The following is a 25,252-nucleotide window of genomic DNA, read 5'->3' as shown; positions in this document are numbered from 1 at the left end:
AATTTGCCACAATGATAAATACTGTTAGCAATATTTGAGGAATTTTAGGAAAGAGAATGAGAGACAGTTTGCTTAAAGTATACTTTAAAGTGGTAATAATCTTAACACTTTATATTATGTAAAGCTAAATAAAAGTTGGGTATTGGTGACACATGCCTGTAATTTTAGTATTCAAGTACTGTGGCAGAAAGATTGCTAGTAGATAGAAGCTAGCCTGGGCTATACCTTACCTAAAAATCAAAACAAAAGGGGTTGGGGAGATGGTAGAAGGAGAAAACTGATTCCCATAAATTGTCCTATGACTGTCACATGCATTCCATGGCACTCCAACTTCTAACTAAATAAATGTTTTGGGATTTTTGGTTGTTGTTTTTAAAGCTACATATAGGGACTGGAAAGATAGGTCAGAGATTAAGAACACTGGCTATTCTTGTAGAAGACCTGAGTTCAGGTCTCAGTACCCTCTTCTGGTCTTCTTGGGCACCAGACTCTCACACATGGTATATTTAAATATACACAGGCAAAACACTTTAAAAATATTTTTAGTATTTAAAACCTATCTTAATATAAAGTAACAATGTACAATTTCTATTATAGACATACCCACCCACCTCCACCAGCCCCCCCCCTTTTTTTTGTATGTGACATGGTTTCTCTGTATAGCCCTTGCTGTCCCAGAACTCAGTCTGTAGACCAGGCTGGTCTTGAACTCACAGAGATCTTCCCACCTCTGCTTTCTGAGTATTGAGATTAAAGGAGTGTGCCACCACTGCTATAGACACTATCTTAATTATAATTAAATGAAGGAAAAAAATAAAATAACATTATTTTATCTTCCAGAGTGATCAGATGGTAAATACACTGATATGTAGTCTAATCCAGGGTGCAACAAGGAGGAAAGTAGTTTTCAAATAAAAATAATTGTATGGCATTTGGATAAGTTTTTGGATCCTCTTAAATAAGCAGTTGAGGCAAGTGTTGTTCTATAAGGATGTCTGTTACATGTTCGCTAAAGGTCTGTCTGTGTTAATGTCTATGTCTCTTCAGCTGTTGTCTCAGGAGCCCAGCAATGGCATTTCATCAGATCCCACTGTCTTCTTAGATCGCCTGGCAGTAATATTTAGGTAAGAAGGGAATATCTGGACTCTTCTTTAGAGTTAAAATAAAAGCACAAATGAAACACCAAAACAAGCAAGCCAACAGTGGTGATACCGCCATTTCTCCCCGCTGGTACAGAGACAGTACTTTCAGAATCATTAGTCTGTATGATATGGGTCCAGAAATTAATGAAGTCTCTTCAATGTTGGATTAAATAAATCCTTTGCATTCAAGAGGAGCTGTGATTAAAAAGCATTTGAGTAATGTGACCAAAACTTTGCTGAATTCCATAGTTTATAAATTGGTGAGACTCATAGGCAATTGGAATATCAGAGTAATGGTTGCATAGAAGCCAGCGTTGGGCATTGTTTTGCTTACTAGCTATTACCATCAAGTAAGTATCTTTCTGTTACTTGATGCAACACTTTCCTTCCATAGCTAGGAGACTAGCTAACTAGGAGACATAGTGAGAGTCTGCTAACACTAGCTTTTGTTGTTTGCTGTTTGCTTTTATGTTTTTCAAGACAGGGCTTCTCTGTGTAGCTCTAACTGTCCTGGAACAAGCTGTAGGCCAGGCTGGCCTCGAGTTCACAGAGATCCACTTGTCCTTGCCTCCTGAGTGCCTGGCATAACAATAGCTTTTATATTTGTGATAAATGAAAGAACATCTACAGTGATAAAAACAAAGAAAAGTATGATGTAACTATTAAACTTCTTAAAATTTTAAAGAGTAGTGGAGTTGTTAATCATGCTGTTTCCTCTGGTTTTTCCTCAAATTAGTGGGCTGTAGAACTAGACAAAGAAGTTGGAATTTTGTTCTGTGGATCCATAGTTTGTATCATAGGTTCAGACTAAAACAATGGCAAACCTCTTGGTAAGCTGTAGTTCTTAGAGCCGTTTAGCTTTTCCTTCTTTGAGACAGTTTCTTACATATATAGCTTTGGATGGTTTGGAACTCGGTGTAGACCAAGCTGACTTAAAACTTAGAGAATCCTCTCTGTGTCTACCTCCTAGGTGCTGGGATCAAAGGTGTGCGCCACCACACCTGGCTGAGCTTTTTTTAAATGCTCAGGGAAGGTTCAGACAGTTTGTATATATTGTTATTAATTTGGAAAAATAGTTAGATTTATATAGAGAAATAATAGAGAAATGAGTAGTGCCTGCCCTGCCCACATAGCCACAGTCACGTGGGATTTCCTTGTTCTGGTGGAAGTAAACAAGTGGCAGGCAGTTGAACATGTGTGTGTTTATGGGTTAGTTTATGTTTGTCATTGCTTGGATGGGCTAGAAGAAACAGTTGATATAATAAGTAAATGACTCTACCACCTGATTTTATGAGCAGAGAGTGTGGTCTGGGTTCTCAGTTAAATGTTTCTTTCACTGTTTGGGGCTTTTGTCTTTTCCCAGGCACACCAATCCTATTGTAGAAAATGGACAGACTCATCCATGCCAAAAAGTCATCCAGGAAGTAAGTACTGATGGATATTCTTTTCCTTTTAAGGTCTTGAGGAACTCGCTTGAAGAGACACTGTGTTCATAAGGAGATTTAAGCTATTGTTATGGCTTGATTTTAGGTTTAGACTTAATAATAAAAATGGTTGGGAAATGCAGGCCAAAAAGGTAGACATTCTAGAAATATCTGATTGCTAGGGAACTTAATTGGCTCCTGCACAATCTTTTTGTCAAAGCTAATGGCATTAGCTTCCCCTCTTCTATGTAATATTTCCCTTAGACTTTATTCACTCAAGATAATATGAGGATCAAGAGGCATGAGATTTTTGTTTTTTAGATTGCTTGCTTGTTTTATAAATTTTGTGTATGTACAGAGGTCAGAGGACAACCTATAGGAGTTGATTCTTTCCTTGCACTGTGTGTGTCCTAGGGATTTAACTTAGGTTGTCAGTTTTGGTGACAAATGCCTTTACTATTGTGCTTTCTCTACAGGCAGAGTGATGGGTTTTAGAAGAGCATTGCAGACTTCAGAAGTTACATAATAAATACTAGTTAGCCCTAATTGTTCACTGTAGCAGATAATGCTATTTATAACCTTGTCCTTTTGTCTTCCATTTCCCTGGAGCTACCTTTAAACATTATTTTCCTTTGCAATTTGTTTATCCTCACTAAGGAAGCCTGAAATTTAGGAAAATGTGTATTTTATTTGTATAAAGTTGGGTGTCTTGTTCTAAGTAGTCAGTGTGTTTCTCTCAAGAAGCAATTACATGTTAGGAGTGTGTAATACGTGAATCTGTGAATATATTTACATTCTGGCTGAATTAGGCCATGTATGCTACTGTAAAGAAAATCTTATCCACAGCAGACTTGGTGCGATAATGTATGCTGTAATCCCAGTAACTCAGGAGGCTGCTGTAGGAGGATCACAGGTTTGAGGTCAACCTTGGCCAAATAGTGAGCTGAAGGACAGTCTGGGCTATGGTGTAAGACTGTCTCTAATAACAGTTAACAACAACAACAACAACAATAATAAAAAAATGATAATAAGTTGTTTAAGCCAAATCAGATGTTACCAATTTAGGATTATTTTCTCAGCTATTAGTTGATGTGCTTTCTTTCCCATATGCTTAACTTTCAATTTAGATATGGCCAGTTTTGTCTGAAACTCTAAATAAGCACCGAGCTGACAATCGGATTGTAGAGCGTTGTTGTAGATGCCTGCGCTTTGCAGTTCGTTGTGTAGGCAAAGGATCTGCAGCCCTGCTACAGCCTCTAGTCACACAGGTAAGTTCTCCATGAGAGGGACATGCTGTGTACAGAACTATATCTTCAGGCTAAAAACTTTGCTGATGAAATGAAGTCTTTTTGATTGACTAGAAAGGAAATTATATTTTAAATAAATAAATGTTAACTCTAGAGAAACAGCCTATATAGAAGTAGTCTGACTAGACTAGCTAAAGTCATGTGAAGAGAACAACGCATGCTCAGTCTTACGTGCCAGTGGTAAATGTTTTTATATTAATATCTTTGGGAAAAAAATGAAACAAGTCAAATTTTGCTTTTTCTTGGCCTAAAGACATTTTACTCTTTCTTGACCATATTTTGCTGTTCACACTAGTCTCTTTTATTTGTCAGTAATAATTTTGATTCTCTTTTTTTCCCCTAAGTTTGTAGTATACATGTATGTGTATAGTGGGAGTGCTGTCCAGAGTTAACAAAGAATGTCTTCCTCAATTGATCTCTACTTGTATTACTGAGTTGGGGTTTCTCCCTGAACTTGGGGCATCCTAGCTAGCTTGCTCCAGGGGTGCCCTGTCTCTGCTTCCGAAGTGTTGGAAATACAGGTGGCTGCCACACCTGCCCAACTTTTACATGAGTTCTGGGGATCTGAACTCGGGTCCTAAAGATTGTGCTTTATCCATGAGTCATCTCCCCAGTCCCACTTGATTCTTTGGAGATTGGCGAGTAATTGTGATGGTGTGATTTCTGAACAGTAACATTTAGACCTGTATGAGACACTTAACCTTAGATCATTAAGTCGTTTGTGCTGATGTTAACCTGTCAGTGTCAGAATGGCACATTTAAACTTTATGGTTGTTGGGTGGGCATTTTGTGCTATACTTCTGTCAAATTAGGGTTAGAAGATTGACTAAGCTAGTGAGACCTACACTTTTAATGTGTGTCCCTTAATGATATAAAGAAAAGAAAACAGGGCTGGGCGTGGTGGCACAGACCTTTAATACTAGACAGTAAGACTGTTTGGAAATACTACCCTATGTCCTAAATTGCTTGTAGTTAAAGCACTTTGACACTTCTTTCAGCATTGTCTTTGGAAGGAAACCAGTCAAAGGCATGAAAGAAGTCTTTAAAGAGAAAATAGATCCTTGTGTTTCACAGTGTGTTGCCAACAAAATGTACTACTTTGCCTTTAAGAGAAAAGTCTCATCTGAATTTCTTCTTGGAGATAGATTCTTGTACTAAAGATACTTTGTGAAGGGTAAGGCATGGAATCAGTTGAATACTTTCTTGTTGCAGATGGTGAATGTGTACCATGTACATCAGCACTCCTGTTTCCTGTACCTTGGCAGTATCCTTGTGGATGAGTACGGCATGGAAGAAGGCTGCCGGCAGGGGCTGTTAGACATGCTCCAGGTGTGTTGTCCTTGGAGAGAGCAGGCCAGGCCTTGAGGACATGGAAGCCTTTGTTGTGTTTTATTCCTGTCACAACCATAACATGTTGATTTTCTAATATCAGGGAGATAGACACTTGGTATTGTTTCTCTTTTTTTCTATTTATTTATTTATTTTAGACAAGGCCTCACTGTATGCCCTGGACCTCACTCTGTAGACCAGACTGGTCTCAAATTCAGAGATCTGCTTGCCTCTCTACTTTCTAAGTACTGGGGTTATAAGCTTGCACCACTGTGCCTGGCCTTGTAATTTCTTTTCTTTTTTTGGTTTTTCAAGACAGGGTTTCTCTGTGCAGCCCTAGCTGTCCTGGAACTCACTCTGTAGGCCAGGCTGGCCTCGAACTCAGAAATCCACCTGCCTCTGCCTCCCAAGTGCTGGGATTAAAGGCGTGCGCCACCACTGCCTGGCTTTTCTTCCTTCCTTCCTTCCTTCCTTCCTTCCTTCCTTCCTTTCTTTTCTTTCTTTCTTTCAATTTCTTACTACATTTGTTGGGGTGTGGGGCACACATACCACCTCAGAGTGTGGAAGTCAGAAGACAACTTGTGGGAGTTGATTCTCTACTTCCATCATGTAGGTCAGAAGATCAAATTCAGATATCAGGTTTGGTGACTAGACTACATCTAGTGCACATATAAAGTGTATTTACTAATGCTGGGGCTAAAGAGATGGCTCAGAGGGTAAGAGCATTTGCAGTTCATTCAGAGGACCTGAGTTTGGTTACCAGCATCCACATGACGTATAGCCATCTGCGGATCTGACCTCGAAAGAGACCAGGCTGGTAGATGGTGTACATACGTAACATGCAGACAAAATACTCAATACATATAAATGCTTTGGAAGAAAAAAATTCTAATTTCTGTGCCAAGTATGCTGTCTCATGACTGCAGGCATTTTGTGAGTTGGAAGCCAGTCTTAGCTACATAACAAAATCTTTTCTCAAAGGCATAGGGACTTGAATTCAAATTCTCAGGTCCCAAGTAATAAAAGCAGTAGCATAGATCTATATTTCCTGCCAGACGCAGTAGTGCAGGCATCTTTGATCTCATTCAGTGGTCCTGTGGGAATTGAAGATCTCAGACCAGGATGGTTGGTCTATGCAAGCAGAAAAAGAGACCCCATCTCAAACCAGGTGGAAGGTGAGGCTCCACACTTAAGCTGTCATCTGACCACCACATTCATGTACACACAAACAAGCTTTTAAAACTTCCATGAACTATTCAAATATAAGGCTCATGGCTATAATCTCATCCAGGAAACTGAATCAAGAGGATTACTGTGATTTTTGAGACTAACCTGGGTGTACCATGACTTCAGTTTCAGGAGCTCTGTGACACCATATTCTAAAATAAATAGATCTTAAAGGGGGAGACTAGACACAGTCATTGGTCAGTCAGTGACTAAGTCTGTTTGCTATAATCAACTGAAATCTATACTTCTGAAATCTATATCTCTTTCTGAAGTGTGTTCTGTGTGTATGTGTTGTATGTGTGATATGCGTATCAGTATGGGCACCCATGTTTGCCTGCATGGGTATGCATGTGTGCATGTTTGAACATTTGGAGACCAGAGAACTCTGCCTGATGCCTTGTGACAGGGCCTCTCACTGAAACAGAAGCTCCCTTTTTACAAGGCTGGTTGGCTAGGAAGCTCTTAGGATCTGCTTGTCTGTGCCCACCAATGCAGGTAATGGAGATTCAAACTCAGTTCCTCATGTCTGCATAGCAGATGCTCTTCCCCACCAAGTTGTTTCCTCCTTCAGGCCCTGGTTCTGGGAACCTTTTTTGTTTTGTTTTGTTTTTTTTAAACCATAAGAACTTGTTTTATGAGCTGGGCAAGGGTTCTTTTTTTCTAATCTACTCATGATAATCTCGTCCTTTCCTGCGTGCTGCTTCTGCTCTTTGTATGTGCTGTAATGTTTTGCAGGTCTGAATATTGTGACATTTATGTATGAGGATGTTTTTAAATTACTGTTCCGTTCTAGGCGCTCTGCATTCCCACCTTTCAGCTCCTAGAACAGCAGAATGGCCTCCAAAATCACCCTGACACTGTGGATGACCTATTCAGGTTAGCCACCCGGTAAGTCCTTCTGAATGAAGAACAAGACTTTTTATGTTAATTGCTCATCCCTTATTACTCCTTTTTGACATCTTGCATTTTATTATCTTTTTTCCCTATAAAATGAGGTCATTGGGAAAGTAGATTGATGATTCATAACCTCTTTTTGAGTTGGCCTATCAGCAGGGTATGGAGGTATTGGGTGGGAGCAGAGGAGAAGGAATATGCACACGATAAAAATGTATTTAGGTGCGCTAGAAATGTCCCTGGGCTCAAATGAAATAAAAAGTAGTGCTTCATGTCTTAGGGATACTATGGCTGTGATGAAACACCACGACCAAAAGTAGCTTGGCGAGGAAAGGACTTATCTTACTCATGGTCCCATATAACAGTTCATTATCAAAAGCAGTGCGAGGGCAGGAGCTAATGTAGAGGCAGACTTAATGCCTTGCCTCCTATGACTTGCTCAGCTTGCTTTCTTACAGAACCCAGGACTATTAGGCAAGGGATGGCCCCACCCTCCATAGGCTGGGCCCTCCAACATCAGTCACTAATTAAGAAAGTGCTTTACAGGCTTACCTACAGCCTGATCTTATGGAGGCGTTTTTTCTTTTTCTTTTCTTTCTTTCTTTCTTTTTTTTTTTCCGAGACAGGGTTTCTCTGTGTAGCACTGGCTGTCCTGGAACTCACTCTGTAGACCAGGCTGGCCTCAAACTCAGAAATCCACCTGCCTCTGCCTCCCAAGTGCTGGGATTAAAGGCGTGGGCCACCACCACCCGGCTTACGGACGCGTTTTCTGAGTTGATGTTTCCCTCCTCTGATGCTTCTAACTTATATCAAGTTGACTTAAACTAGCCAGTGCACCCAGATAATTCCCAGTAGTGTTACTGTCTCTGGATTTCACGTCATTCTAACTACTTCTTGGAGAAGCTGTTCATCCTTCATATAAAAACCATTAAGTGCTGGGTTTGTTGTTGCTGTTGTTTTGTTTGTTTAAAGACGGGGTCTCCCTGTGTGTCCCTGACTGGCCTAAAAGTTCACTATGTAGACCAGGGTGGCTGAGATCTGCCTGCTGGAATTAAAGATGTGCACCACCTTGCCTAGCTTGCTCTGACTGTCTTAATTAGTTTCCCCCTGGCAAGCAGATTAAGGAAGAAAGGGTGTGTTTGCTTACGGTTTGATGTTCTAGTCTGTCATGGTAGGAAGTTAGAGTGGTAGGAGCGTGAAGCAGCTGGTCTCATTGCATCCACATCAAATAGCAGAGAGCAGTGAATGCGTGTGCTTAGATGACTTTCTCCTTTTTATGCAGCCCAAGATCCCAACCCAAAGAGTGGTGCTACCCACAGTGTGTGGGTCTCCCCACCTCAGTTAACCTAATAATAATAATCCTCCACAGGAATGCCCAGAATCCTGTCTCCCAGGTGATTATAGGTCTCATTGAATTGAAATTGAGATTAACCATTTCACTGCCCCCCCTACACACCTTTTTATAAATAAGAGTTCACAGCACAATTCAGTGAAAAGTATAGTTTATCTGTTTGCTTTGTTGCCCCTGTCATGTGCACAATCCCCTACACACACACACACACACACACTCACACTCACACTCACACTCACACTCTCACTTCTCCTCCATAGTGGCCCATTTATTAAAATTGGTTCTCCCACATTTATGTATTACTGAAATCAAAGTTTAGGGTGGACATTGGGATGTGCATTCTGGGTTTTCAGAAGGATCCAATGACTAGTTACCATTATAATATTAAAATATTCAGTGCTCTATTTTAGCCCATCCCTATAATTCCTAGCAGCCAGTGGTTTTTGTCCATTTCTTGGCTGCTTTTGTAGCTAATCCTGTTGTTAATCCCTAATATCATCTCATGTACTAGATTTATTCAGCGAAGCCCGGTCACCTTGCTGAGGAGCCAGGTAGTCATCCCAATCTTACAGTGGGCCATTGCATCTACCACCTTGGACCACCGAGATGCCAATTCTAGTGTCATGAGATTCCTACGAGACCTCATCCACACAGGAGTAGCAAATGATGTGAGTATAAACATACCGTTTCTACTTCATGGCTTTTCCCTCTTGTTTGTATTCTTGATTGGTTTTAGTTTCAGTCACTGACCGCCAGGTTGCTGACATCTAGATCTCGTGTATCTGTCTAGTGCTGTAGCTGTGCAAAAGCGTGTTAAGCCATCTTCGCTCCTAGTTCTTTGTGTCTTCTTGCAGCATGAAGAAGATTTTGAATTGCGGAAGGAACTAATTGGACAGGTGATGAACCAGCTTGGCCAGCAGCTCGTAAGCCAGTTACTGCACACATGCTGCTTTTGTCTTCCCCCTTACACCCTACCAGATGTGGCTGAAGTGCTCTGGGAGATCATGCAGGTTGACAGACCGGTAAGGCTCTTTCATAATGCATCTATTCTATAGGTCCCAAGCCTAATAAGCTTCACTTCCTTGAAACTGGCCCTAAGTTTGAACCAGCTCTACTGTGTATGTTCTTGGAACCAAATTTAGGCACATTGCTAAGCTCAATTTGAAAGTAAAGGGGCCCGTAGAAAGCCAGTAATTCATCATGGGGTTCTTGAAAGTATGTTTTGTCACTGCCATGAGGTTTATAATGTATATCACCAGAACTAAGTACCAAGCTTTGGGCCCACTTGTGTCTAGAATGTGGGAAATCTGTGTATTTGTGAGAGATACCTACATATTAGTTCCAGTTGCAGATTATTCAGTGTACAATCACTCTGGAATCTGTAGTGGACTATAGATTAGTGGATACAAATATTAAAAGGAAACCATGGTATATACACCGGGATTGACTTCTGCTTTGGGTCTATTTGACCGGGTTCCTTTTCCCATTGAATAATTAAAAAGTGGAGGAGCTGCTCATACATGCTTGTCTATGCCCCTGGCCTTGGAAATTTTATAATGGTGTCTAATAATGTCCAGGCTAGCTCGGCCTCATGCTCAATGGATAACAAATACTGCAGACAGACGGCTTTCACTTTCTTCACATAATTTCAATACTAGCCACATAGTCATAAATGTTTTTATGTATATTACATAAAAGTTTTAAATGTATTTTTTATTTTATGGGTATATGTAAATTCCTGCATGTATGTAAACACTTGTGCATAGTACCTGCAGGAGTCTGAAGAGGCCATCATTTCCCTTGGACCTGGGCTGCTGTGTGAGTGCTGGGAACCAAACCATAGTCTTCTGCAGGAGGAACAGCTCCAGCATAGTCACACAGTATAATAACCTATAAATTAAGTTCAAAAAATATGATTTGTAATTTTTAATGTTAATATGTAAGCCATTTAGGAAAAATATACGTAGAACCTAAAATGAACTGTCTTCCAGAACTAATAAATAACGGAACCTATAGTTGCCATTGTTAGTGCATATGTTCAGAGGCATATTAAAAGGAAACTGGAGTCTAAAGTCTTATGTATATTAATTCATATTACATGTATGCTTTCTATATCAACTGATCCAGAAATCATACATCTATGACTCTTTTCCCAAGAAATAACAGTACAAGTATAAAGGGTGCGTGTGTGTGTGTTAATGAAAAAGTGTTTCTGTGTGATCACTACCAATATAATCACAGTTTAAAGGGATTTAAAAATGCATGGTTTAAGCAAGTCAAATTTAGTTAACTATGTAGTTTTAGTATGACCCTAATTATCACAGTTCACACTAGTAGCAAAAGTTATATGTATAGAGTAGGAGGTCCATTTAGGCCATGGTACCGTTATGAAGACTCGTAAAGGAAAAACTTACCTGCTGAATTCCAAATTCCTTATTTTTCTGTGGTGACAAATACCTTTAATGCCAGCACTCGGGAGGCAGAGGCAAGCATATTTTAGGACAGCCAGGGCTACACAGTGAAACCCTGTCTTAAAAAAATCCAAAAAATAAATAATACAAGTACATAATTGCACACACCTCTAATTCCAGCTAATCTCGGCATTTAGGATCACTACAGGTTTGAGGCAAGCCTAGTTATATAGTTTGTTTCAGGGCAGCAAAGGGTTTATGTTTAGGCTATGTCACAGAGACAGTGTGAATAAGTGTAGAGAGAGAAGAGTGTGTGTATGTGTGTCAGCTTGCATGTTTGGTTGATGGTTATTTTGTTTATTTTTCTTAAGACAGGATCTGACTGTATAGTCTAAGCTAGTCTGGAATTCCCCGTGTAGGCCAAACTTGCTAGAAATTGTCAGTTCTCCTGCATCTATCCTCCAAGTACTGGGATTAACAACATGGGTCTCTATGCCTGGCTTGGTCTCACTATTTAAAATGTGGGCTGGAAAGATGGCTCAGCAGTTAAGAACCCTGGGTGTTTTTCCAGAGATTTGTTTTTTACAGATTCCCAGCACCCACATGATGGCTCATCTGTAATTCTAGTGCCAGGGGATCTGACACCCTTTTCTGGCCTCCAATAGCACTACATTCATGTGTTACACAGACATGTATGTAGGGAAACTACCCACCCACACATACACATACACATACAATAAAATCAAAGCCATACACTGTGGGACACTCATCAATATTTCCAGTTATACCTTGCTTGTCTGTAACATCCACAAGTATTCTTTCAATTCTTTATCCTTTGATTTGATATTTTCTTAGCTTCTTCCAGTCTTCTCAAAATTAGAGCAGGAACATGCTAGCAGCACCTTTCTTACCATATCTTTTGTCTGTGTTTCTCTGGTGTCCAGATGTTTACTCTGAATTGCTTTAAGCTCAAAAGTTTTCTGGCACACAGCAATTTTTTTAGGAATAGACCAAGAGTCTTATCCAGAAGAGACTTCACTTGCAAGGTATGGCTGACCCCTGTCTCTCTGGAGCCAGACCTGCATTTGCAGAATTGATCAACCCAGAGTGTTTGAAGGCCTAAAATAGTATTTTGTTAGTCTTTTTTAGTCCAACTAAAGGAAACTCCTGAGAGTTGGTTGGTATTTTTAGGGTGCCAGGTAAGTAATCTTAAAAATCTCCTTTAATTTCTCTATGCAGACTTTCTGTCGGTGGCTAGAGAATTCCTTGAAAGGTTTGCCAAAGGAGACAACTGTGGGAGCTGTCACAGTGACACATAAACAACTTACAGATTTCCACAAGCAAGTCACTAGGTGAGTGGTACTTGGGCCTTGTGAATGGAAGATCGTGGCTGCCTTATGTAGAACATCCATCTGCTTAGATTTGAATTCTCTCAGTTGGCATGGGATGTCAGTGGATGTCAGCATCACCATGCTTTGTGTGTACGAGTGCACTCATGCGTGTGAGTGCACACACAGACTTTGTGGTCTCTCCATAGTACTTATGGCAGTAACTTTTTTTAGTATAAAATGAAGTTTATTTGGGGACTTAAGAAGAGAATAGAGGCAGAGAAAGAGAGGGGACAGAGAAAAACAGAGAGAGAACACAGACAGTCACTTCCTTTGTATTTTATACCTGTTAACCTTTCTCTGATAGTTACAACCTTTGGAATTTTGGCTAAATGTTAAGCACACAGGCTTCTATTCTTTTTTTTGGTTTTTCGAGACAGGGCTTCTCTGTGTAGCCCTGGCTGTCCTGGAACTCACTCTGTAGACCAGGCTGGCCTCGAACTCAGAAATCCACCTGCCCCTGCCTCCCAAGTGCTGGGATTAAAGGCGTGCGCCTCCACTGCCCGGCTCAGGCTTCTATTCTTAACACTTGTGCAATGATATGTATGCCAGAGAGTGAGTGTTGTGTCAAAGTTGAAAATGTCAGGGGGAAAAAATGCAACAATTATCCACCAATAGAGAATGCTTAAGTAATTCATCATATCTACAGTAGTAAATAGTCACTAAAAAAGAAATACATGTGCTACATGATGAATTTTACAAGCCAGGCAAAGTGATACATGCCTTTTTTTTACTTTACTTTTGACCATGGTGAGGAAGGAACATCATGTTGGAAGAACGTAGAAGAACAAGTTGCTTACATGGCCTCATGGTGGCCAGGAAGCAAAGACAGACAGGAAGGACCACAAAAAGAGTACACTGTGTACTTGAAACGGCTGGGGAGACTGCCCAGTATCTAGATGAGCATTTGCTGCTCTTCTAGAGCAGTTAAAACCCTAGCTCCATCGTAAGCAGCTCACAAACTGTAATTGTAGCTCTGGAAGATCTGGAAGGAAACGTGGTGCAGGAACCTGAGGAGGCAGGGTATATTTTACTTGCAGTCAGGAAGCAGAAAGAGTTGAATGTTGGTATGTAGCCACATTCAGGGTGGGTTTCAGTTAACCCAGCTTAAAAACTTTACACACATGCCCAGAGTTGTCTCAGGTGATTCTAGAGCCTGTCAAGTTGACAATTAACATCAGCCATTGTGAGTGTATATGCCTGTTTTATTTATTTTTCTGTTAGTGCACATTTAAGGTTGCTTCTCTACTTGTCTACTGGGAACCATACTGGTAAAAAAAAAAACATTGCTATAAACATGGATGCTGTTGTTACACATACCTCCTAAAACATGGAAGTATGAGCCCAGTGTGGTGACACACACCTTTAATACCAACACTCATAGGTCAGAAACAGGAGGATCTCTGTGAGTTTGAGACCAGCCTATTCTACAAGATAAGTCCAGGCCAGCCAGGGCTACATAACGAGAGCCTCTCTCTTAAAAAATAAACCAAAAAACAAAAAACAAACACAAATGGCTTCCTTTGGGGCCTCACAACCTGACTTCAATACCCAGGACCTACAAGGTAGAAAGGGCGAACTAAATCCAAGTAAGTTGTCCACTGATCACCACACATCTACTGTGGTACGCACACCTATAAATGAACAAATAAACACACAACATACACTGATAAATAGATAGCTGAATGAATAGATACATGATAGATGGGTAGATTGATTGATTGATTTAAAATGTGTTTAGGAACTAGAGAGAATGCTCCTCAGTTGAGAGTGCTTGCTGCTCTTGCAGAGGTCTCAAGCTCAGTTTTCCAGCACTCATGTGGGCAGCTTACAACTGCCTGTAGACGTAGCCCAAAGGGGTTCAGCACCCTCTCTGGCCTCTGGACACACTACTACTACTAATAATAATAATGTTACTATTAAAAATAAATAGCTCCCTTTCTCCCCCCACTCCCACTGAAACAGGGTTTCTCTGTGTAGCTTTGGCAGTATTAGAACTCTGTAGACGAGGCTGGTCTGGAACTCAGAGATCTGTCTGCCTCAGCCTCTCAAGTACTGGGATTAAAAGCATGTGCCGCTGCCACCCAGCAGAATGTTTTATTGTGGGCCCTGTTTTTTGGTTTTGTTTGATTGTTTTGAGACAGGGTTTCTCTGTGTCTCCCAGCTCTTGATATTAGCCACTTGAGCAGTTCGAACTTAGTATACTGAACTAATATTTCTCTTGCTTATTGGATATCTGTATTAAAAACTGTCCAAGTCTGGGTTGGGGAGATGGCTCAGTGGTTAAGAGCACTAACTGCTCTTCCAGAGGTCCTGAGTTCAATTCCCAGCAACCGCATGTGGCTTACAACCATCTGTAATGGGATCCAGCGCACTCTTCTGGTGTATCTGAAGTCAGCTGCAATGTAGTCATAAATTAAAAAATAAATAAATCTTTAAAAAAAAAAAAAAAAACTGTCCAAGTCCCATAACCTTTTTTGTGTTTATTTTTTACTTTTTTGAGACAAGATCCTACTGTGTAACACAGGCTGGCTACAAGTTACTGCCCATGGTGACCCTCCTACAATGGCCTCTCTAGTGCTGGGATTATTGGTGTGAGGCATCAGCCCAGTTGTTTGATGTTGGGTTGGTGGAATTGTTTCTCTATTTGGCCTATTAACTCTCTACTAGATACATGATGTGTAGATAGATCTTTCTCGTATTCCTTTTAACTTTGTTGGTTGTGTCCTTTGATGTTCAGTGAAGACATGCATGTTCTATTTATAATTTCTGCAGTGCTAGGGATAGGACCTAGGATATTACATGTGTCTTGGAAGTGTTCTGTCACTGACCGTTTTTGACATGTTCTTAAAGTTTTAATTTTAGCATAGTTTAATTTAAGCATTTTTTAAGTTTGTTTATCCTAACTGAGATATTTGTTTTTATCCTACCCAAGAATTGCCAGATCCAGAATCATAAAATGTCCCCCTAGGTTTTCTGTAAAGTTATATTATTATTTATTGTCTTCCTTCCTTCCTTTCCTCCTTCCTCCCTTCAGCTTGTTTATTTTATAGAATCTTAGGGAATGTTTTTTGTTGGTTGGGTGTGTGTGTGTTGGTGGGTTTTTTTTCCAAGATAGAGTTTCTTGGTGTAGCCCTGGCTGTTCATGTAACTTGCTCTGCAGACTAGGCTAGCCTCAAACTCACAGAGATCTGCCTCCCACGTGCTGGCATTAAGGCATGTACCACCACTGCCTGGCAACTTCAGTTTTCATTACAATGTATTCAAATGACTGGTCTTTCTCTTTTAATGGCCTTTGCACCTTTGTTAGGAAATACTTGACCATGTACATGAGGATTTGCTTCCAGGCTCTCTGTTTCACTGATCCATAGCTGGCTTTATGTCAGTGTCATGCTATTTTGATTACTGTGGCAATATCATAAATTTTGAAATCCAGAATTTTGAGTCCTCCAGTTTGGTTGTCCTTTTTAAAGACTGTTTTGAGTACTTGGAGTATCTTGAGATTCCACATGAATTGTAGAAATCTTTCCTCTTTTTCTGTAATAATGTTGCAGGTTTGATGGTTATTATACTTAATCAGTAGGCTTCTTTGGGTGTTATTAATGAGGTACTCTTAACAATAGTAAGTCTTCTGAGCTGGGTGTGGTGGCTTATGTTTGTAATTCTAGCTCTGGGAAGATGGAAGTACAAAGGTGACAAATTTAAGGTATCTTCACCCACATAGAAAGTTCAGGGCCAACTTAAGCTACATGAGACTTGGGCTTAAAAGGTAGTCTGGGTGCTGAGGCAGGAGGAACATTTAAGTTCAAGGCCAACCTGGGCTATATAGGTAGTTTCAGCTCGGCCTGTTCTATAATGTGAGATCTTGTCTTTATCTAAAAATTGAAAAAAGGGAGGGAAAGAGTGCTGTTATTTTGTAGCTTACTAAGTGGCTAAAAGTCGTGCCCTAGAACTGATCAACTGATTAACTTTGTATCAACTGAAATGAATGGCTGAAAATTAGCATGGTAACTGGCTTTTGTGATACATTTATCCAAAGTGAGGGTTCCCCAGTCCCAGGTAAGACTCTATGGACTGGGGTAACCTTATGAAATGATTTGATTTCCTTTTATGGTGTCTCTTTCCTGTGGGGGTGGTATGTTGCCTGCATGCAGACTCAGTTGAAAATTGCTTCTCACTGCTTCTGTTTCCCTTTGCTAGATTTTGCTGGTCAACAGAAACCATAGTCTGTTCACTCTGACTTCCTTGATGAAGCAAATGGAAGCCATGGGGAACTCTTGCAGAGACTGTCCGTTTGAATCTTGCCCTTATGCTGTTACTTTTAATTTTGGTTAATTCATTTGTATATAGGGTTAGTACTATCTTATGAGGCTATTAACAGATGCCAAATAGTATCCCAAAGCTCCTACACATAATAGATGATCCGTGAAGTTTAACTCCTTTTTATTTGGAAAAGAAACTGCCAGAATGTCATTGCCTGTTTGCAAAACTAGCTTGGGCATGTCTCTTGCCAACTTTACAGAAGCCACCCACACATTTTGGAATATGTCTCCACAGGCCCAAATGTTCTTGATGAGGCTTGTATATAATGACTAGAGTAATGAATACATCTGAGATCAAGGTCACAAACAAGATTTTTATTCAAGAAAAGGGTGAGGGAAAGGTCCTTAGTAAAGCAACATTGAGAATAACCATATTCTTAATCCTTGCCCAGTGAGAAGAGGATTGAACCATGTAGCCTTGACCTTCATTGCCAAACAAGTTCTGCAGCTCCCAGAGCAGGCCGTGTGTGTGTGTGTGTGTGTGTGTGTGTGTGTGTGTGTGTGTGAATATAAGAGGCAGTATGGAGCTAAAAAAAGATTTGGGATGGCTCTAGTGTATGCACCCTTGAACCTGTGCGTGACTCAGTCCCCTTTTTGGTTTTAAGGTCCTCTAACTCTTGCCTCAACATGCTGTTTTGTTTGCCACCTTAGCAGGGAGGGTGAACTGGTTCAGCTTCATTGTAGCAAGTCCCAGCGTGCTTTTCAAATGGTGTTAGTAATTCATTCCCAGCTTTCTCAGTGGGTCAAGTTGAAGAAAGCTGAGCCTTATCAACCTAGAATATAGTTTTCTCCCTAAAAACATACCAAGCCACCACTAGCTCAGATTAATCAAGACTAGAAGAAATCCTGCCATTCCTAACTTTTCCATCTTGGTGTGACTGCCTACCATGACATCTTAAAGCTAAAAGGAGGCACCGAACATGGAGAGTGTTGACAGTGGCCTGAGAGACCAGATGGAGTACCTTGCTGCTCAGGGTGTCATTACCTACCAAGACATCAGATAAAAGGGTCAAATCTCAGCACCTGCCTAGGATTCTAAGTCTTAAGGAAAAGTGACCATAAACTTTTTTGGGAGAAGAATTTGAAGTGTGAGACTAGAAAATGGAACCTAGAAAAGTAATAGTAAAATCAGAGACCAGAAACTAGTCAATGCTGTAAGAACAGAGATAAGAAAATAGTGCTAACTTTTAAGGAACTTTAAAATTTTTTTTTTTGCATTTTATTTGGGTTTTGTTTTATCTTTTCATTTAGCTTTTTGCTCCTATTTGTGGGCTTACCCACCAAGGACATTTAAGTTAAAATTAGCTGGAGTTCTTGCCATGTAGGTCATTCACTGGTAGGATTGGGGACAAAAATGGAGCTAATTAGAGACCTAGGCCACTCTTACTGTCTTAGTCACTGTTCTGATCAGTGAACTCATATGAAGAAACACATTTAATTTTGGGCTTGCTTACAGTTTCAGAGGGCCATTATCATGTGGCCCCTTGGGCCTATAGCCATATCATAATGCAAAAATGCACTCAGTTCAACTATGAAGTCCCCATGGTCTTTCACAGTGTCTTGACAGGTCTTTTCACAGACTGCTTACAAGTCCAAAATTTCTTCTGAGACTCATGGCAGTCTCTTTGACTGTAACCCCATAAATCAAAATAAAAAGGCAGATCACATACTTCTAACATTCAATGGCACAGAATATACATTACTATTCCAAAAGGTAGGGAAGGAGCACAGTAAGGAAAGACTGGACCAAAGCAAGACCAAAATGTAGCAGGGCCGACTCCAAATTATTCATCTCCATGTCTGATGTCAAAGCACTCTTCAGATCTCCAATTCCTTTCAGCTTTGTTGATTGCAAATACTCCCTCCCTTCTTCCCTCCCTCAGCAATGCCCACTCCCTGGTACCAACTTCTATCTTAGTCACTATTCTATTGCTTTGAAAAGACACCATGGCCAAGACAGTTCTTATAAAAGATAGCATTTAATTGCAGGCTTGCTTACAGTTTCAGAAGTTAGTTCTTTATCATCATGTCGGGGAGAATGGCAGCATGTACGCAGCTATGGTGCTGGAGAATCAGCTGAGAGTTCTACATCTATATCCGTAAGCAGAGAGAGGCAAAACATCCTCATTTGGCTTGGGCTTTCAAAGCCAGTCCCCACTGATACACTTCCTTTATAACAAGGCCACAGCTCTTAATCCTTCTAATCCTTTCAAACAGTGCCATTCCTTGGTGACTAAGCATTCGAGTATATGAGTCTGTAGGGGACACTCTTGTTCAGACCACCACAGAGAACATAGTAGCATACATACAGGCATGGCTCTGGAGCTGAGAACTTTACATCCTGATTCACAGGCAGCAGGGAGAGAGCCTGGGCCTAGAATTTTGAAACCCTCAAAATTGCTCTCCCTAACCCTTACCCCATAACACACTTCCTCCAACAAGGCCATGCCTGTTTTGTGTGTGTGTTCATTCTTCTAATCCTTTCAAACAGCCCCGCTCACTGATGATTAGGCATTGGACTATCTGAGCCTATAGGGGCCAGCCTTATTCAAACCACAACACTTGGTTATTCACCACAATTCTCTTATATTTGAACCTAATTTACTTACTTATTTACTTACTTATTTTGGGGTTTGGTTGGTTGGTTGGTTTTGGTTTTTTGAGACAGGGTCTCCCTATGTAGTCTTGACTGACCTAGGGCTTGCTATGTAGATAAGGCTAGCCTGGAACTCACAGAGATTCTCTTGTCTCTGCCTCACAACCATTGGGACTAATGGTATGCACCACCATGCTCAACAATTTAATTTCAGTGCTCTTTTTCTTACTCTCAAAAAAGAGGCTAGAGGCCGGGCGGTGGTGGCGCACACCTTTAATCCCAGCACTTGGGAGGCAGAGGCAGGTGGATTTCTGAGTTCGAGACCAGCCTGGTCTACAGAGTGAGTTCCAGGACAGCCAGGGCTACACAGAGAAACCCTGTCTCGAAAAAAGAAAAAAAAAAAAAGAAAAAAAAAAGAGGATAGAGACAGAGTCCATCTAGGTTTAATTGAAAGATCTCAATTAAAAGGGGTACAATTTCAAACATGTAGGATGTTAGGATAATAAATGAATCTTGGGTCTCCAGCATCTTCTCCTAGTCCTTTGTAATATCACACCACACACCAGCCTCTGGTGGGCTTCTTGCCCTCCATCCTGACAGTGGGAACATGAATGGCATTAGCTTGCACACATACTTGGCTGCTTCCTTAGCATATAGTACTTTGAAATAGACTAAAAAGTCGTTAATAAAGCTTGATAAGTACTAGGGGATATAGCTCAGTGGTAGAGTTATTGTATATCATACACAAGGCCCTGGGTTCAGTCCCCAGTATGCCAGAAGGGTATAGTTGATCCATTACATGTTTATGGTGGAGAAAACCTAAAAGAAAATAACTTTGTTGTCAATTCCTGGAATGTGAGTCAAAGTTTTTCGTCATTATTTTGGACCTTTATACTTGTTGATGGAATTTATAGATAGGCATTTTGACACTTTTCTGTTGGATAGCTCTTAACAGTTACCCCCTCTGATATTTAACTAGCACAAGATGGCAAGTCTGCTTTGTTGTACGTTTGAGGAGTGTGAGGAAGTGCGTTTTTCATTTGCTTTTGCTTAGCTAGGAGTTCAGTTAGCTAAGTTGTAAGGAAGATATCCAGAAGAATGAGGTTTCTCAATTGGTTTCTAAGTGGGTTTCAGACAAAGGAAACTTTGAAAAAATGGAGTCAGATGAATATTACTTCCATAACACCCAGACATCTCACAATTTGCTAAGAACCAGGTTCTGCTTATTCGTTCTCCATTTCTGTATGTGTTAACCCTTTTCTGTCTCCTCCTCCCCTCAAGAGGAAATCCTGAGCAGCCTGTTCAGCTAGAAAATCAGTGACCAACAGACTAGCTACCAGACAAGGTTTTGTAAACAGAATCTGTCACAGAAGGAAGACAGGGAAAGCTTGGGACCTAAGTGAGCATGCTCAGAGAGAGAACTAAAGTGCTCTGAGCCTTATGGGATCTGTTGGCCATCTTCCTTTGATGGCATCTAGATTTCTTCCACCTGTGTCAGGAATGTGGAGTATTGCTATAGAAACGTACACTTATTGAGTCACTTTTGCTCACTGCTTCTCTGTCATAAATGTTTTATGTGAATGGCTTTGATCCCCTGAGTAACATGAAGTAGATAATGGATGAGGAGACTAAGGCAGAGAGAACAAGAGCTAGAAATCAGCCCTAAACAGTTTGTCTCCAAGCCCATTCCTTGAGAACCATTAAGCTTATAATTATCTTCATTTATAATACTTAATTTTTGCCCTGAGTTCTGCGAAGATCTCACACAGAGCCATGAGTGGATGAAAATCATTTCCGGCAGAGTTGGAGCCCTCTTGAGTGTGCCTCCGCGGCATGTTAGATCTCCTGTCTTCAGTCAGGACCACCCATCCACCTTTTCTCTTCTAGTGCTGAGGAATGTAAGCAAGTCTGCTGGGCCCTGCGAGACTTCACCAGGTTGTTTCGATAGCTCAAGCTCACACTCCTGCACTGTGCCTGTCCTCCAGGTGAGTTGTGTGTACTTCTAGTTCTCTCTGGGATCTTGAGGGGAGGAGGGTTAAGGCCCATAGTTCAAATCAAGGAAGAGCTTAGTGGCTTGGCTGAAATATTGAGGACCTTGCTTCTCTTGGGCCAGAGCAGGCTGATCATCAGTGTTTCTGGAGAGCATTTTCCACTTGCTAGAAAGTACCTATTATATCAGAATATCAGAATGCATCAGAAAAAGTTCTACTTTGATGTGTGCTTGGTAACAATCAAGTCAGTACTTTTAGCCTCTGCTACTTTGCTGAGAACAATGGTGACCATAATTCCTGACACGTGTCTTCTCAGACAGACTTGCCAAAAATAGTCTGCAAGCTTTTATGATTGAAATGCCAGGGAGATGTAGGGAAGTAGAAGTTCCTCTGGCTGTCTCCTTATGGCGAACTTTCTCCATGGCTGTCCCTTTTGATCTGAAGCAAAGGAAGAAGCTCCACTAAAGAAAGGAGTGACAACTGGGTAGTAGTGTATGCTTGCCCGAGTTCACTAATGCGTACGTAAAGAAAGGCCGTTCTTTAACATCTTAAAGAGACTTTATTGTCTTGTTTTTGTTTTTTGTTTTTTTTTTTGTTTTGTTTTTTTGTTGTTGTTGTTTTTGAGACAGGGTTTCTCTATGTAGCCCTGGCTGTCCTGGAACTCACCCTGTAGACCAGGCTGGCCTCCAACTCAGAAATCCGCCTGCCTCTGCCTCCCAAGTGCTGGGATTAAAGGTGTGCGCCACCACCGCCCGGCGACTTTATTGGCCTAATAGGCAGTATTCAGAATCTATGGCACTTACGGGTGGTTTCTGTAGTAGATACATTAATAGGTCAGGTAATGTTCAGTGTGTCTTACCACACCCAAAAGTATACTAACTGTGGCTCTTCTATGAGTAATCATCTGGGGTTGTCAGGGTTTGCTTGTAAGCAGCTGTAGATGGTCATCAGGCCCTGAACTGTCAGGTATCATTCTTGTGTTGAATGTATAACCAAGAGAATCTTCCTGCAGCTTTCTGTTAACTGTTCTCATTTACAAAGAAGAAAATTGGAGGTCAAAGATGTTTAACAATTTGTTGCAGTTAGAAACTAGGGGAATTCAGGTGTTCTGGTACTAGGGTCCTCACTTCTAACCATTGTAATAAATGACACTTCTGTATAGCACTCTATCCATAGAATCTAGATCAGTGGTTGTTAAACCGTTGTTAGTAAACAGAGTGTTCTCTCAAAATTAAATCATACATGAAAACTCAGTATTTACTAACAAACTAAAGTGGAGCTTTGCTGATGGTTTTGCATAGAAGATTCCACTGTGTTGGCTTCCAGCCTTTACGTCATCCTGAGTGTCTGCAGCTCAGCACAGGAGGATGCCGTAAGCAATGTTTCAGCAAAGTGAATGTTACCTTGGAATTGCAAGTTGGAAAAAGCCAGACTTTGGTTTTGCTTGTTTCTTAACCAGAGTTCTGTAATGGAGCACACAGCACATGCCTCCAGGCTGGCTCTGACCCTTCTCACCCTGCTCACTTCCTCTGGAGCTCACTAGACTATCTCTTCTCTTTTGTCAGGAATGTCTTTTTTTATTAGAAGACAGGAAGAAAACAACCCAGACTGTGTCCCACAATCAGGAACCTCCATTGTGGCAGAGGGGCCCTCACTACCACCAGACCATCCCGCCACAGGGAGAGACTTCACCCTCCTCAGCATCCTAAGGAGTCCTTGTTTGGGACGTGAGGGAGAAACAGTGCGACTTTTAAGGATGGCTGCAGCCTGTCCGGCGCGGTGGGAGGGGAACTAGTTTCCTGGTGAACTTCTTTCTAAAAGGAAAAATAATTTAAGGAAAGTTAAAAAAAATAATAAGAAAAAGAAAAGAAAACTTTACAAAAAGGAAAGCTGAGATGAAACCAGAACTGAAATACGCACCTGGTAGCAGATGCTGCACGCACACGATAGACACACACCAGCATGCAGTGTACACACTGAAACATGACAGTGAGAACCTTCTGTGAGACAGACACATTACCTTAGGGAAATGTGGGAATGCAAGTGAGTAACATAGCTACAGTTGGAATTAAAGAGGTAGGGGCCGTCTCTGCTCTCCTGCCTTTAAACACAGGTGAATAGAGGAAACGCCCTGCCCTCCAACTGTTCCTCCACCTTTAGAGATGTCCAGACAAGGAGCCTGTTCTGCTTATATCATGGTTAGCGATGGTAGTCAGGACTAGCCAGAGTCAAAGTTGCTTTTCATGGAGATCCCAACACTGGTCCTATTGAGTTGGTACGTCCACTCCAGTTCACATGCCTTTGTCATCAGCCTTGGGGAGAAAAGCTAAAACTGGGGTGGGTGGAGAGGACAGATGTGTATTAAACCTTTCTCTCCTTTTTTTTTTTTTTTTTTGTGAATTATTCATCCACAAACATGGGGTGGGGGGGATAAAAAAGAGGGTGAAGAGTATGGAGGGAAGGTATTTACAGGGCTACCTGTATTTTGCTAAAAAAGTGTGAAAATTAATTGCCTTCAAGGGCACTGTTCTGTCCTGTGGTGTAGCCATCTTATGAATAAATCAACAACAACAGCAACAACAACAAAAAAAAAAAACAGAAAAAAAGAAAAAAATAAAAACCAATTTTTAAAATTTTACCAGTGTTTTTATTTCCATTCACTACCCACTGTTCAGAGGTGACTTGGCTAATCCACCTATGAAATCAGCTTTCATGGAACCTAATAGGCATCTGAGCAAAGAGTTTAAAAGGACTTACTGTCTTGTAGGGATAATCTCTTGCTCACTGTAAAAGCATCACCTGTCAATAAAGAGCTAAGCGGCCTATAGCAAGGTAGGATGATAAGGTGGGATATCCAACAAAGAGATGGGAACTTGGAAAGAGTCAGGCCTGAGAGACTAGCCACTGAGATGTGGAGGAAGTTGGACATAAGAAACTGAGAGGTGGGCTGGAGAGATGGCTCAGCGGGTAAGAGCACTGACTGCTCTTCCAGAGGTCCCGAGTTCAATTCCTAGCAACCACATGGTGGCTCACAACCATCTGTAATGAGATCTGGTGCCCTCTTCTGTTGTGTCTGAAGACAGCTACAGTATACTCATATACATAAAATAAATAATTCTTTTTAAAAAAAATGAAACTGGGAGGTAACCAACTCTGGTAGATGTAAAATAGTGTAATTGGGTTATTAGAGTTGCAAGCTTGTTGGGGAACAATCCTACTGTATGGCCTATGTAATGGTTCATAAATAAATAAGCCTCCGTGTCATTATTTGGGAACTGGGTCAGACATAGAAAAAACAAATGGTTACAAGGCGCTGCTGGTTCAGCATCCTTTCTGAAGCTCTTGCTGGGTCTCACCTTCTACACAGCCTCAGTGGGAATGAACTGTGTGCTCACATAATATATACAAGCGCTCATAAGCTGAGGATGTGTATATTTTATGCACATCTTCATGGTAGAGAGAGACATGTACCCAGTAGAGGTCAAAGGAGGGCCGTTTCTGTCGCCTTCTATACTTAAACCACCAGTATCAAAAACCTCACAGACCAGGAGGTAAAAACCAAATACAATATCTTGGATGGGATCCTGGACCCAAAGAGTGGGAGAGAGTTAAGAAATAATGAAATCCTAGCTGGGTGGTGGTGCCTCACCTTCAATCCCAGTTCTTGGGAAGACAGCCTGGTGGTCATTTATAGAGTGAGTTCTAGGACAACCAGGGCTACACAAGAGAAACCCTGTCTTGAAAAATAGAACAAAAAAATCCAAACAAAGCAAGGAGTTAATACTATTTAGTTAGAAATGGTGTAAAGTGTGTAAGAATGTTATCTTAGATGCTTTTCCACAAATTTGAAACTAAAGTGCTTACTAGAAG

At 41.0% G+C, this 25,252-nt stretch overlaps 1 protein-coding gene across 2 annotated transcripts in view; it reads left to right on the top strand.

Annotated features, from left to right (window-relative positions):
- Tnpo3 (transportin 3) overlaps nt 1–24,020 on the top strand; it is a 74,874-nt gene extending 50,854 nt beyond the window's left edge. For both annotated transcript variants that reach the window (XM_028762606.1, XM_028762607.1), the window contains 10 exons: nt 1,048–1,124; nt 2,506–2,566; nt 3,694–3,834; nt 5,086–5,202; nt 7,223–7,317; nt 9,186–9,342; nt 9,529–9,696; nt 12,325–12,437; nt 21,279–21,376; nt 22,948–24,020. In XM_028762606.1, the coding sequence (XP_028618439.1) occupies nt 1,048–1,124; nt 2,506–2,566; nt 3,694–3,834; nt 5,086–5,202; nt 7,223–7,317; nt 9,186–9,342; nt 9,529–9,696; nt 12,325–12,437; nt 21,279–21,339 (990 nt within the window). In that variant the 3' untranslated portion in view covers nt 21,340–21,376; nt 22,948–24,020. The remainder of the gene's footprint in view (nt 1–1,047; nt 1,125–2,505; nt 2,567–3,693; nt 3,835–5,085; nt 5,203–7,222; nt 7,318–9,185; nt 9,343–9,528; nt 9,697–12,324; nt 12,438–21,278; nt 21,377–22,947) is intronic.
- The last annotated feature ends 1,232 nt before the right edge of the window (nt 24,021–25,252 follow it).

This window comes from Grammomys surdaster, unplaced genomic scaffold, assembly GCF_004785775.1.
Source record: "Grammomys surdaster isolate TR1022 unplaced genomic scaffold, NIH_TR_1.0 134, whole genome shotgun sequence".
Taxonomy (NCBI): domain Eukaryota; kingdom Metazoa; phylum Chordata; class Mammalia; order Rodentia; family Muridae; genus Grammomys; species Grammomys surdaster.
The sequence above is the reverse complement of the archived record's forward strand: the minus strand, read 5'-3'. Positions and strand labels throughout refer to the sequence as shown.